Consider the following 14310-nt stretch of genomic DNA (forward strand, 5'->3'; position numbering starts at 1 on the left):
ACATGGAAAATCCTTGACTCAGGGTGAGAATGACTCAGTAAGAGCCAAAACATGGGTGAGTTATCAATATTATCCCCATCCTGACTCAGGAAAAACACAGCACTGAAGGAGGAAAATTAGCTCTGTTCCAGACAAAACCAGGACATTCACCCTCTCCCATGTCCTGGGGGAACTATTGCCCACTTGGGAACACACTTAGTGACTGGTGGAGTCCACTCATCATTGGGAATCCCTGGCTGTGGCCCTGTCAGGTCTGGGGGACAGCACACCCAGGCTCTTGGAAAACCAGGGCTGCTTCCCCAAGCCTTGGAGCTGCTCCAGCTGCTGAGCAAAGCCACTGATGCCCATGGAGTCCCCAGAGCAGGTTTGGGACCAGCACAGTGCCCTTTCCCTGGGTGAAACACAAACCTGGGAGATGCCAGAGACCCACCAGGTCCCAGAGCTCCTCTGGGAAGGGCTGTAGCTGCATTTTAGCAGCGGCATCTCGTGGGGTGGGGAATTAGGAAGCCAAACTCAGATGGCAGCACAACGAAAAGGAAAACAACTCAGGGCTCAAGGGCGATTAAAGGCAGAGGGCGGGGGGAAATCCTGGCTGGTGGCACAACAACACAGGATTAAAGTTGGGATGATACAGAGCTAATGCAGAGGGAGCAGAGAGAGGAGGGGGGTGTCCAGCCCCAGATGTCAGGGAGCAAAGATTCCTGAAGTTCGACCCAGTTCAAAGATCAGCACTCAGCGTTTGATCCCATCACAGATGAGCAGCACAGAAGAGCTTATGATGTGAGCTCTGAAAACAGCTTGAGATTATTTCCCTGCTATATTGGTACTTCCCAGATGCTGCTGGAACCACACCAGTACAGAAGGGCTTCATACCAGTATAGCTCCCTCCCTCTTCCCACTTCTAAAACAACCACCATGGCAATTTTTATAAATACATCCGTGCCAGGGTAAGGGGTTATGTGGTTTTAAATGCACCAAGAATAGTGGCTAATATTTTTTCATAGACTTAATTAAATCGTTAATTAAATCTGTGCCATCACTGAGTGTCAGACAGCCCACAGGGTACACAGTAAGAGATAAAACAGACTCATGCACAAGTTTTACTCTAGGTATAAATAATTATAGCTACTCTGCTCACCCATGCCTGTCAAAACTAATTTGCTTCTTTGTGAGCTCCGTGGGAATAGCTGGACCTGGACTGGCCATTTCAGGGCCCATGGGACTTCCTAGACATCCATGGGCAGGCAAGCAGGACACAAGAGCTACTGGAGAACTCAGCCACTATGGAGCACTGGCTCCAGGCCAGGCAGGTTGTCCTGCTGTGGCTCTAGACTTCATCATGGGGGTGATGAACCAGAAGATTGGAGCAGAACACCCTCAATTTGCTAAAGGTACTTGTGTTTAGATGTCTTAATCTGTGAGCTGAAGCCCACCATTGCATTTCCTTTGCTTCTGTTCTGCCTCGGACACTCTCTCTGTCACCAGGATCTGGAAAAGATGGATTTGTTGGTGCCAAGGTGCCCAGAGACTGTGCCACTGGGACCCATTTGCAGGTATGATGGAGTCACAGAATCAGTGAGGCAGGAAAAGAGCCTTGGGACTGACTCCAGCCTATGATTGAACCAGACCATGGCACTGAGTGCCACGTCCAGTCTTTCCTTAAACACTTCCAGGGACGGTGACTCCACAACCTATTGCAGGGAAAAAGAGCCATCCCTCTCCCACAGTCCTCAAATCTCCTGCTTTAGAGAGAATTTTAAAATAACTTCCAGTGCAGGTCTCATATCCCATACAGGGCTGTAATTAAACAGCTCTACCTCCATTTCCCACCCCCTTCCAGACCCCTGAAAAGTGACTCTAGAGGAGAATAAAGGACAAACCTGTGCAGCAAAGCAGCCCTGTGTGGCAGCTGGCTGGAGTTTGAGATGCCACAAAGCCCACATAAGACCCTCCCTTAGCGCATCTTTCCAGCTTTGACTTCACAGACTATTTTTAGCACAGCTAAAGGTCCAGCACTTTCGGAGCAGCCCGTTTAGCATCATTAGGAGGAAGTCCCAGCCTTGCCACCCATGACCCAAAAGGCAGATTGGGCTGTTAGACTCACCCAGAGGCCGCTTCCCAAGCCCACGGGTCGCACGCGTCCCCTGTGGTGTCACGGCGGTGAAACCTCCTGCTCCCCCCGTGGTGACTCATGAGCTGACAGACCCTTCCTGAATTACTGAGGCTGGAATTACAGCTGCTCCCCCTGCCCCCTCCCTTCCTCCTTGTCCAATGTGTCATATTAAAGGGTGATCGGCTTACACATGCTGCAGTATGGATTCCTTAAGCTCTGCAGCGCTGTGTCTATATATAAAGCCCCGAGCTGGAAACTGAAGTACACAGACAGCTGGGAGCGTAGCGAGCGTTTCACATTCCCAGTGTGCCGGCGGTCTGGGAGCCCGCGAGGCTGCGAGCCCTGCTTTGAGCAAGTTTCCTCAGTCAGTTATAGATATAGCCACCAATATTTAGCCATAAAAGAAGGATTGCGGAAAACGACGAGAGGTTACTCGTCACCATGGGTTTGCCTCTTGATCAAGTGGAAGAGTTGCGTCTCTACCAGCAAACTCTTCTCCAAGATGGACTCAAAGACATGTTGGACCACAATAAGTTTCTGGATTGTGTCTTAAAAGTCAAAGGGAAGGAGTTTCCCTGCCATCGGCTGGTGCTGGCAGCCTGCAGCCCGTATTTCCGGGCGATGTTCCTTTCAGACATGGAAGAGAGCAAGAAGAGGGAAGTCAGCTTGGAAGATGTTGATCCAGACGTCATGGGCAAGATCCTCCATTACATCTACACCTCCGAGCTGGAGATCACCGAGCAGAACGTGCAGGACATCTTCTCCGTGGCCAACATGTTCCAGATCCCCTCCATCTTCACCGTGTGCGTGTCCTTCCTGCAGAAGCGGCTCTGCCTCAGCAACTGCCTGGCCATCTTCCGGCTGGGATTGATGCTGGATTGCGCCCGGCTGGCCGTGGCCGCCCGGGATTTCATCTGTGACCGCTTCGCGCTGGTCTCGCGGGACGAGGAGTTCTACCAGCTCTCCCCCGACGAGCTGATTGCCATCATCTCCAGCGACTCCCTCAACATCGAGAAGGAGGAGAGTGTCTTTGAGGTGGTGATGAAGTGGGTGGGGACCAAGGACCGTGAGAGCCGACAGAAGGCCTTGCCCGTCATCTTTGAAAGCATCCGCTTCCGCCTCATGCCCAACAACTACATCACGGACCACGTGGAGAAGCACACCATGGTCAAGTCCAGCCCGGAGCTGCTCAAGAAGCTGCAGATGGTGAAGGATGCCCAGAAAGGCAAATTCACGGTGGTGAAGAAGAGGAAAGTGAAGAAGAACAGTGAGAATCAAGCGAAGGAGAATGTTGTCAATGGAGCAGTAGATGAAGATACAGAGGAGGAGGCTCTCCCTGGGATCCTGAATGACACGATGCGCTTTGGGATGTTCCTCCAGGACCTTATTTTCATGGTGAGCGACAGTGGGGCAGTGGCCTATGACCCCAATGCCAATGAGTGCTATTTTGCCTCCCTGTCTACTCAAATCCCGAAGAACCACATCAGTCTGGTGACCAAAGAGAATCAGATCTTCATTGTTGGAGGCGTATACTACAATGAAGACAACAAAGAGGATCCCATGAGCTCCTACTTCCTACAGGTACTACCTTTATCTTTTGTTTCTTTTACCACTTGGGAGCATCACGAGGCTTTAGCTTCCATGTGAAGCCAGTAATATTTTTGGTCACATGATGTTAAAATGAAAGTTGTAAATGAAGGAGAAGCATCTGAATTGCTTTACTAGAGGTTCTTCTCCCTTTATTTTTAAGGCAGATGCCACTGAGGGGTGGTTCTGGTAGTTGAAGAAGAAGGTTTGAAGGAGTAAGAAATAGGAATGAGCCTTCCTGATCCAAGTTCTGAATGGAGGATTGTTTAGAACAGTGAATTTGGCCCAGCCCTGGCTGCCATAGTGCTCACAAACTGGGAGGTTTGTGGCATCAGACCCAGGTTCTGCTTTGCATCTCCTGTGTTCCCTGGTTACGAACCCCAGCAAAACCCAAGGGTGAAGCTGCCGGGTGCCAAAAAAGGAGCAGCAGCAGCAGCAGCAGCTGCAGCCACAGAGCGAACACCCCAAGGACACAGGGCATGTCCTGCCTCCCAACATGTGTCCCATTCCTAGGGCTGTTCCTGCCCCTGGAGATGGATTTGTTCCAGCTCAGAGTCTGTGCCTCAGCCATTTCCATCCTGAGAGGGAGAAACCACCATGTGGTGTCTTTGGGGATAATCCTCAGGGAAAGTGGCTGTTCTAGCTCAGCAGTGACCGAACTGTGGCTGGATTGAGCTGCACAGGCAATCTGAGCCCCAGCTTGGGCTGTAGCCCAGATGTCTTTCCCTGTAGACAGCTAAGGCAAGGCGCCTACCCTTCCTGCTGACCCCGAGGAATCCAGTAAATCCTCTGTTCTTCCTCCCATACCCAGAAATACTTTTTTTGTTTTTCTCCATGGCTCAAGTCTTCTGGGAAGAAACAATAACGTGTCCCAGGCTCACATCTTCTGGGGAAAACAATAACATCTCCAGGCAGAAAGGATAAAATGAGGGTGGTTGTCAAGTTGAGACACAGAGCCCTGATGCCTCCTTGCCCTCATCAGTACGGCTGCATACCATGCAGGGACCATGTTTGTCCTCACCTGGAAAGGGGCAGGAGGTTGTGCAGGCCAGGTGAAGTCCAGGGAATGAGAAGCAGGAGGGAGTGGGGAAACTGTGGAAGTGCTGGGGGTGTCCTGTTTGAGACACAGCCTTTCACACTGGACAATCCATGATGACAGAGATGTGTCCAACCCCACCTGTGCAGAGCAGGCAGATTCATTCAGCCCAAACCTGTGGCTAAAGATCAATCTTCCCAGCAGAGGTGGAGCAGGGTCCAGAGAGGTCACAGAACATCCATAGAATCATAGAATGGCCTAGGTTGGGAGGGACCTTGAAGATCATCTAGTTCCAAACCCCTGCCATGAGCAGGGATACCTTCCACTACACCAAGTTGCTCAGAGCTCCATCCAGCCTGGCCTTGGACACTTCCAGGGGTGGGGCAACACTGGAAACATTCCTTGGAAACATTTAATATTTGACTGCAGAAAGCCCTCCAATCTTCTCCAACTCTGTGCCCCTTTGAACATGGGGGTTGGATGAAAGACCTTTGGAGATCCTTCCTCCCAAAGCACTCTGTGGTTCTAAACTGCAAACAGCAAGATTTCTCTATTCAGCTCCCAGTTTGCACTGACTCAGTGGTAAATGCCTTGAGCATCGTGAGGTCATTTTTAGCTCTCCCCCACAAGAAGGGGACAGTGATCCTTCCACACCTCACTGTGTCACTTGTGCTTGTGAGAAGCAGACAAGTCCTGGGGCTGGAGAGTGCCATCAGTTTGCAAATGTTTAATTTATTACATCAGTGTCATTTTGTAGCTCATGGTTGTTGTACGAGCAAGAGAAGTTTTGAGCCCTTTTTTTCAGCTGAAATGACATAGTTAGATGCGCACCTTGATGACAAGCTCTTGAACCACTGTGCTGCAGCTCCCTACACCTTCTGACTGTTTCTATCCTCCCAAATTTCACATTCTCCCTGCTGAAGTCAGGACCGCTAGGTCAGGGATAATTTAGATTTAAGAACAGGCACCAAAATATAAAAATGCTGATAAATCCCAGAGGCCTTGCAGATTTTGGCAGGAGCAAAATGATTCCATTGACATTTCAGATGGAAAAAGGGTATCCTTTCTTTGTCACTTGAAAGATTTATGACTCGAAAACAATGCTGAATCCATCAAGAAGCAGGAACTATCCTGATGACTGAACTGCTCAGGGTCGCACTATAAATAACACATATGTGGACCACAGCTTACAAAGAGACAAAAACCACAGGCACCCAGCTGAGGCTGAGTCTTTGGAGCCAACCCATGAGGCTGGAGCTCCTTGGCCTGAGCCCACGGCAAACAGTGCTCCCAGGCAATGCTGCGTCACAGCTCATCCTGCAGTCCCACTAAATTGGCTGCAAGACATCCCTCCCTCCTCTATCAAGCTACATTAATTTTTTTTTGCCCCAGTTCCCATTAAGCCACAGTTCTCAGAGTCCTCAGTCTCAGATTCTTTCTTTTTTCTGGTGGGAGATGAGGCATTGCCTTGATCTACGGATGTCCAAGGATTCGGTGGTCTGATCCAGCAGCTTGCTCATCTGTCAGATGGGTCTGGCACACTTTATCTGTGTAGCCAACATTGCTGGCACCACCCTGTTACCTGGCAGAGAGGGAGAATATCAGGATGAAGCACTGTGAGGTGTTCTACATATGAAAAGGTTCAGGAAAATTTCCAAGACTGAAATGCTTCCCTCCTCCAGTCCCAGGAAAAATCCATTGTAAGTCCATCATGGAAGTCTGTCACCCAAAGATGACCAAGCTTGTTCATAGTTCCAATTTTTGAAGGGAGACTCGAGAGAAAGCTTATCCCCCTCTACACCTCCCTAAAAGGAGGCTGTAGCCAGGTGGGGGTTGGCCTCTTCTCCCAGGCAACCAGTGATAAGACAAGAGGACAAGGCCTCCAGCTGCACAAAGAGAAATTCAGGTCAGATATCATGGAGAATTTTTTCACTGGAAAGGTGTTCAGGCATTGAGATGGGCTGTCCAGGGAACTGGTGGAGTCACCATCCCTGGAGGTGCTCAAGAAATGACCAGAGGAGGCACTTAACACCATGATTTATTTGACAAGGTGGTGATTAGTCAAAGACTGGACCCAATGATCACAGAGAGATTTTCCAGCTTTAATGTGATTCTATAAAGTCCAGGCTTTGATGAATAGAGCATATCATGTTGCTGCAGACCCATCTCTGCTCATATGCCTTGTCATAAAATGTTTATCATACAATATGTGGCTTGGGTTTGCCCTCAGATCTCCCATCCTGCTCCAGGTGACAAAGGCACAGCCACAGGAATATTGCACAGAGTGCTGCTGGGGTGACCAAGCTGCACATGGGGACAGACTTCACCCTTGTCCTCTGGACCCTGACTTTTGCTAACCAAATGGGCATGGTGAGCACAAACTAATGACCATATGTTCCCTTCCAGTATGACCATCTGGATGCAGACTGGCTGGGGATGCCCCCGCTGCCCTCCCCTCGCTGCCTCTTCGGCCTGGGAGAGGCAGAAAACTCAATTTTTGTGGTTGGAGGGAAGGAACTGAAGGAGGGAGAGAAGACCTTGGATTCGGTCCTGTGCTACGACCGGCTGTGAGTGCTCAGTGCGAGTGTGGGGCGGGAGGGGGTTAGAGGAGAAGGTGGAGCAGCTGCCATGCAAAGTGACTCCAGCTCTCCAGGGGTCAAAAGGTTTGGGAGAAGGGCTTGAACTCTGTATCTGGATGCTGGGACTGTCTCGAGCTGTGCCCTGGGGCTCTGAGCTGCCTCACTCCAGCTGCTCTGTTTATTGAGTCTCCTGGAGATGGAAGCCTTTGTGGGAATATTTTGTTATCTGGGACTGATATCAGTAGATGTTCATGTGAGACATGTACAGAGGAATTTTTCCTTCTGCTAAACCTTCTGCTCTTGCCCATTGATTAAAGGTTCAGTGACATTCACTGTAGTCTCACCAAAAGAGGTTTGAACAGAAAAGCTTGTTTTTAAAATTTTCAGATGTGTCACAGAACGGCTCATCCTGATTGATATCAGGCTCAATATCTGATTATTTTTGGACAATGGGCTCTGACCCATGCTAGCTCATGAGCTTTATTAAAAGGCACCATCCTGTTCTGCTCTCAGGAGACAGAAACTTCCAAAGCCTGCTGCTCTGTGCCCCAAAGAGACAGAGCAGCAGGCATCAACAAGCCTTTGCTTGGTCTATATTTAGCTGTGTGTGCTTCCAAGCCTGTTTTATAGGCAGAGATTTGAAACCAGTTCCATTCCCACAGAACAGGGCATTTATCTGCCCCTGCAGACTCTGGGAAAGAATTTGTCTGCCCCCACTAAGTGCTCATGGGGCGGTTTGAGTGTCAATTTGCAGCTGGTAGAGATGTGATCAGCATCACTTTATCTCTGGTTTTATTTGGTTGATATTATTCCAGCATTATTCTGATGGACAGTGGCTGAACATGAGCCAGCTGTGTGCCCAGGTGGCCAAGAAGGCCAGTGGCATCCTGGATGTATCAGCAGGACGGTGGCCAGCAGGACCAGGGAAATCTTTCTTCCTTTGTGCTGGGCACTGGTGAGGCTGCACCTCAAATCCTGTGCCCAGTTTTGGGGCTCTCATGACAAGAAGGACATTGAGGGGCTGGAGGGATCCCAGAGAAGGGAACAGAGCTGGGGAAGGGTCTGGAGCACCAGGAGCAGCTGAAGGAGCTGGGAGGGGGTCTCAGCTTGGAGAAAAGGAGGTTCAAGGGGAAATTATTGCTCCCTCCCTACACCTACCTGAAGACCTCAAGAAAATAATAGCTATTAGCATAAATATTCTGCTTATTTTATTGTCAACTTTTTTTTAGGATCACAAAATTTACTGGATGAGCCTGTCTCATTGCAGACCTTGTGTTTTTGAGATTGAGTCCAACCCCGTGCTCCCCTCTAGGCTGGGAAATGCCATCTCCTCTAACTGTCACCCAGCAAGCGACAAATCCTTTTGCTTCCCATCTTTCTCTGAGCCAGGTCCTTCAAGTGGGGCGAGGCCGATCCCCTTCCCTACGCAGTCTATGGCCATGCAGTGGTATCACACAAGGATCTTGTCTACGTCATCGGGGGCAAAGGAAGTGACAAGTAAGTCAAAAAGCAAGAGAAAATCCCCAAACCAGTGGGAGTGCAGGCTTGGTACCTCCTCAACATGGTTTAAGGAGGGCTGGATGGGCTGGGAGATGTGGATCTTTCCTTCCCAGCTCACCTTTGTGCCTGCAGCCCTTTCCAAAACCTTAGGAGGCCAACAGGGACATCAGGAAGGTGGCAGTGTCCTTACAGGAGAAAGAATGTATTGCCCCATCCCTGGTGGCATGCTGGAAGGGGCTTTAAGGAAAACTGGTCTAGTGGAAGGTGGCCCTGCCCATGGGGATTGGAATGAGATGGTCTTTGAAGATCCTTCCAAATCAAAACATTCTGTGTTCCCGTTTGCTCACAAAAAAGTAAATGTCACACAGATTGGGAGAGGCACTGACGAGCGAGAAGCCCCTTCACTTTTAGGGTCTCCTGTCTTGGACTTGTGGAGCAGAGTGGTCACAACAGCCAAATCCAGACGTGTATTTGCAACAGGAGGGAAAATCCTCATTCCCCCTGACCCCATCCTGCCCTCCTGCAGGAGATGTGCTCAGCAGGAAAAGCCTCTCAGGAGCGTCACAGTGGCTGCCTTGCAGGGCACAAATGTGAGTGTTTGCAGAGCAAACATTCCACAATCCAGCAAAGATTGGTCCTGCTTGGGAAGGGTTATGGTCTGAAAGGTGTGAACATGCATATATTCACACCTCACGCTGCTGACCTGGGGACAGGGACGTCACTGAGGATATTTTGCAGCATCACAGTGGATCAGGAGCACTAAAACAATGGATGTGAGAGCTCCTGAGAGGCTGCTGGTTACATGGACCCATATCTAGGTGCATGAGCACAAAGCTGAGCTTTCAGGGCTCCTATCCACAGTGGGCACAGCAGGAGGGATGTGTTACACACACAAGTGGTGACTCCAGGCATGGACATCATTGGGTGCACACCCAACACAACAAAGGTTGTGTTCCTCCACTCATGCCGATGTGGAGGAGCAAAATCCTCCCTAGACACCCCCCATTTTCCCCAGCAGACACCCCCAAACCCCTGCAGTGCAAAACCACCCCTTGGCAGGCGACCGAGGCTCCTTTTTCCCTCTCATTTTCCTCCAGGAAGTGCCTGAAGAAGATGTATGTCTACAACCCAGCCAAGTTTGAGTGGAAGGAGATGGCTCCCATGAAAACCGCCCGCTCCTTGTTCGGAGCTGCCGTGCACAAGGACAAAATCTACGTGGCAGCCGGTGTGACCGACTCCGGTTTGACCAACTCGGTGGAGGTCTACGACATTGCCACCAACAAGTACGTCCTGAGTTGTGGTTACACAAGTAGTAGCTGCAGGTGTACAGTCAGCAATTTCCAGCCGTTCTGGAGTTTGTTTGTGACTCCTGATGTCAGTTCCTCCAGTTTATATGGCCATGGCAGGGGAGTTGGAACTGGATAATCTTTAAGGTCCCTTCCAACTCAAGCCATTCTAGGATTCTATGGTTCCTCAGAGAGCTGGGCATCACCAATGTCACTGTGGTTGGGCTGTGGATCACCTCAGGTTCATCCTCAAAGTGGTTCCACCCACTGGTGCAGTCCTTGAGTTCCCTGAGAGCTTCACCCAACACAATAAATGCTCTGATTTTGGGTGGCTCTTGCAGCTGCAGTCCCAGCACTGGGACATACTGGTCCACATGCTCAAAACAAACTTAAACAATGATGATGGAAACAGCTGCCCCTAAAAACAGCCAGCGAATGTTCCCATCCCACCTAGACTTGCACTACTGAATCTGTCACTAGTGAGCTCAGTAGCTGAATCCTCATTTGAGGCCATCCTCACTGTGGGGGTGGCCAGGGTGCTCTAACTTGTCCCCTCTCTCAACGTGGCAGGTGGGACACCTTCACTGAGTTCCCTCAGGAGCGCAGCTCCGTCAGCCTGGTCAGCCTGTCCGGGGTGCTCTACCTGCTCGGGGGGTTTGCCACAGTGGAGACAGAGTCGGGAGAGCTGGTGCCAACAGAGCTGAACGATGTTTGGAGGTGATGATCTTCCCCAGGGCTGTCCAAGGGAGCGTGGGAGGGATGTCAGTGATGAAATGGATAATTTCTCTCTTTTTTGATGCCGTCAGTGTGAGATGGATTTTGTCACCCCAGCATGAGGCTGCAGGCTCAGCGCAGGGTCACCTGGTGGGAAGTCTGCCCAGTGCTCTGCTGGAGAGCACATTAGTGCTTCAGTGATCTCTCCCAGCCTCAAACAGCAGCAGACCAGGGAAAACCTGCTCCTTTGGCTTTGTTGTGTGTTGACATTTTGCCTGGAGCTGGTTCCAGCCTCCCCTTTGGTGTGGAGCAGCATCTGTATGATGCTTCCTCCCCCTGGGAACAGCCACTGCTCGGGCTGGGAGGCAGATAGGCCTGGATGGGAAGCAGAGAGTCTGGGCTGGGAAGCAGAAAGACTTACATGTGAGAGGAGTGGGATGAAAGCACTTTGTGACAGCTGCTAATGCAGTGTTGGCTGCTCCTGTCCCTCACATCAGTGCTCTGGCACCCTCAGCAGGATCCTGCTGTCCTTTACTGTGGATGTTCCACCTTGGTGCCATCAACCCCTTTCCTAGAGGAAAAATATCCCCTCCCCTGCAAGACCACATGCTGATATCCAGGTTCCCCCAAACCAGAGCACACCAGGGCTGAAAGTCTCTGTGCAGCTCCCATAGATTCTTGTGCCCAAATATCTCCAGTGGGACATCACACCAGGGTTCCCACCACTATGGAGAGCAGCTGGAGGGAGGGACAGGAGTCTTTTCCTCAGTGTAACTGCCTGTCTGCCTCTCCCCAGGTATGATGAGGAGCAGAAGAAGTGGGAAGGGGTTCTCCGGGAAATCCAGTACGCCTCCGGTGCCACGTTCCTTCCCGTGCGCCTCAATGTTCTGCGCCTAACGAAGATGTAGTGATTGGTCTTCTTTTCATGGGGGTCTGGGGCAAGGAGGGATGGGGGGAGATGGGGAGATGCTTATGAGAGATGTGGCATCTGGACACTGTGCAGGACATTGCATCTGTGATTGGCAGTTTTTTGTAGAAGTGGGAAAGAGGAGAGTGTGTCTGGAAAACCTCTGGGAACTTGAAGGTGCTCACAAGGCAATTGGAGAGGGGATCTGGAGCCTGCAAGGAGCTGGGGAAGACTGAGAAGCACGGAAAAATTAGTTATTCCAGTCCCAGGAGACAGGACAAATAGATCATACATTTTTTCACTTCTTTCTCCATGTTTTCACCATCTTTTCAACTGCAGTTGGACCTCCCCAGCAAAGAGTGGAAGCAGAAAGTGGGGCCTAGGTTGACATTCCCCAGGGAAAGGGTTCTACAGAGTATTTCCTCACCTAAGGTGTCTGTGAGCATGGTGTTCCTTGGAGAGGAGAAGGAAGGGTCAAAGTCAAGTGGTACAGGGGAGACCTGATGGAATTTGGAGTTCCTGGGTGAAGTTAAAAGAAAAGATCATATGAGCAACAGAAGGGCTTTGGAAATTGAAATGGAAAGCAAATAATCTTAGTTCTTTGCCTCCACCTTGACTTTGGAGTGATGAGAGGCCGGGAGCTGAGTCTCAACAGGGGAGGAGTCGTGCAAGTTGTAGGGTAGGGAAGGGGGAGAGCTGGACAGGGGAGGCCATGTGTGCTCATCTCCAGCCTTTTGGGCTTCTCATCTTCAATCACAGATCACAATGTCCTCACCTATGGATGGAAAAACCTGTTTTTTAGGGAAAGGTTTTATATTTTTGCTGTTTCTCTTATTTTTAATGTTCAGACTTTTTTTTTTTTAAAGAGTATTTTACTTTGCTAAGGAGATCTCAGATGTGTTTGGCTCAAGGAGAGCTTCTGACTGAGGAAAAATGCATATTTATTTTAAAGTTGTCAATAATGAAGTTTTGATAGAACTCTACTGGCAGCAGGACAAAGATCTGTTAGAGCAGAAATCTCCTGATGCCCACACCATCTGACCAGTGGTTTGTTTAAAAATAAATGTTACTATTCCAAAGGAAATCCCCTGTGTTTGCACGTTTATAGAGCTGAAACTGATCCTTCACAGCAACCAAAGACAAGGACCAAGCGCAAGTTGTGATGGACACACAGAGCAAAACAGCCCCATGGAGAGCCCCAACGTTTATTCTGATTTTCTCCCATTTGAGTGCTGACATTTTAGGATTCATATCCTTACAGCTCTTCCCCATGGATACCACAACTAAGAGTTTACCCAGGACTAGAAGAAAGCTGGATGCCTACAGTGTCAGGACGAGAGGAAACAGCCTCAAGTTGTGCCAGGGGAGGTTTAGATTGGATATTAAGATGCATTCTTTCACAGAAAGGGTTGTAAAGCACTGGAAGAGGCAGTGGAGTTCCAGGGATGGAGTCACCATCACTGGAAGTGTTCAAAAAACATGTGGATGTGGCACTTAGGGACATGGTTTAGTGGTGAACACGGTGCTGGTGCTGGGTTGGTGGTTGGACTTGTTGAGATTAAAGGTCTTTTCCAACGTTAACAATTCTCTGATTCTATGATGCCTTAGTACCACTAACAGGGGTGATAATCAATGATAATTTTTAGAAAGAACAAATGCAAACATTGCAAAATAATTGCCTCACAGTGGTATGAAAATTCTGGTATCATAAATCATACCTGGCTGATTCATCTAGATCAAAATGCAGTTGTGGAGGAACTAAAACACGTTTGGAAGGAAAAAGAATTCAGGGCGAGTAAAAGAACCAGTCCTGGTTTCATTTGAAGGATTTAAAAAGTTACAGGATAAACTCCTTAGAGGACAATCACATCAGAACAGTAATGAAATATTTTCAGAAGAAAAAGAAATCCAAGGTGACTGGCTGTCACAAAGTAGCTTGAAAAAAAAAAAGGAATAAAAATCTTTGAAACAATCAAATGTGTGAAAAATGCACTGAAAAGAAATAAACACTTTCTGCCCAGCTCTGCAGAAATTCATGTAGACAATTCCCAAGCTAATTAAAGATGAATCTTCCAAATAGCTTCTGGCAGAAAAGAAAAAAAGAAAAATTAAGAAAATAATAAAAAAAAATCCCTGCATAGAATTACTATTTTTAAAAGTCATGTATTGCAGTGTCAGGATTCCACCTCCTGCCTCCACCACCACCATCCCTGGAAGTGTTCAAGGAATGAGTGGGAGTTGCACTCAGTGCTCTGGTCTGGTTGACAAGGTGGTGATTGGTCAAAGGTTGACTCAACGGTCTCAGAGTTATTTTCCAGCCTTAACGATTCTGTGATTCCGTGACCTTTGCTTCAGCTCCTCTTGCTGAATGCAGACTGGAAAGTTGTTGACGACCCTAAGAGAGGGTTAATCCCCATTCACTTCCTGCCACATTTCTTGGCTCTCCTGGAGGAATTTTGGACTTTTTGAAGCCAGCAGGAGAATGTTGCTGACCTTCCATGAGTTGTTGTGATGTGGCCCCTGATACAGGCTCCAGAAGTCTCAAATAAACTGGAGTTTGGTGCTCCCATGTGGTTCACGTCCATTAT

General features: G+C 49.2%; 1 protein-coding gene across 1 annotated transcript; it reads left to right on the plus strand.

The window, feature by feature from the left end:
- The first annotated feature begins 2388 nt into the window (after positions 1-2388).
- Positions 2389-12806, plus strand: KLHL40 (kelch like family member 40). Its single transcript, XM_082285086.1, has 6 exons — positions 2389-3694; positions 7143-7303; positions 8705-8812; positions 9913-10098; positions 10672-10818; positions 11612-12806. The coding sequence occupies exons 1-6, from the start codon at positions 2555-2557 to the stop codon at positions 11721-11723; spliced, it is 1854 nt and encodes a 617-aa protein (XP_082141212.1). The 5' UTR covers positions 2389-2554; the 3' UTR covers positions 11724-12806.
- Positions 12807-14310: the final 1504 nt, after the last annotated feature.

Source organism: Coloeus monedula (genome assembly GCF_965178545.1).
Source record: "Coloeus monedula genome assembly, chromosome: 1".
In the NCBI taxonomy this organism is placed as follows: Eukaryota; Metazoa; Chordata; class Aves; order Passeriformes; family Corvidae; genus Coloeus; species Coloeus monedula.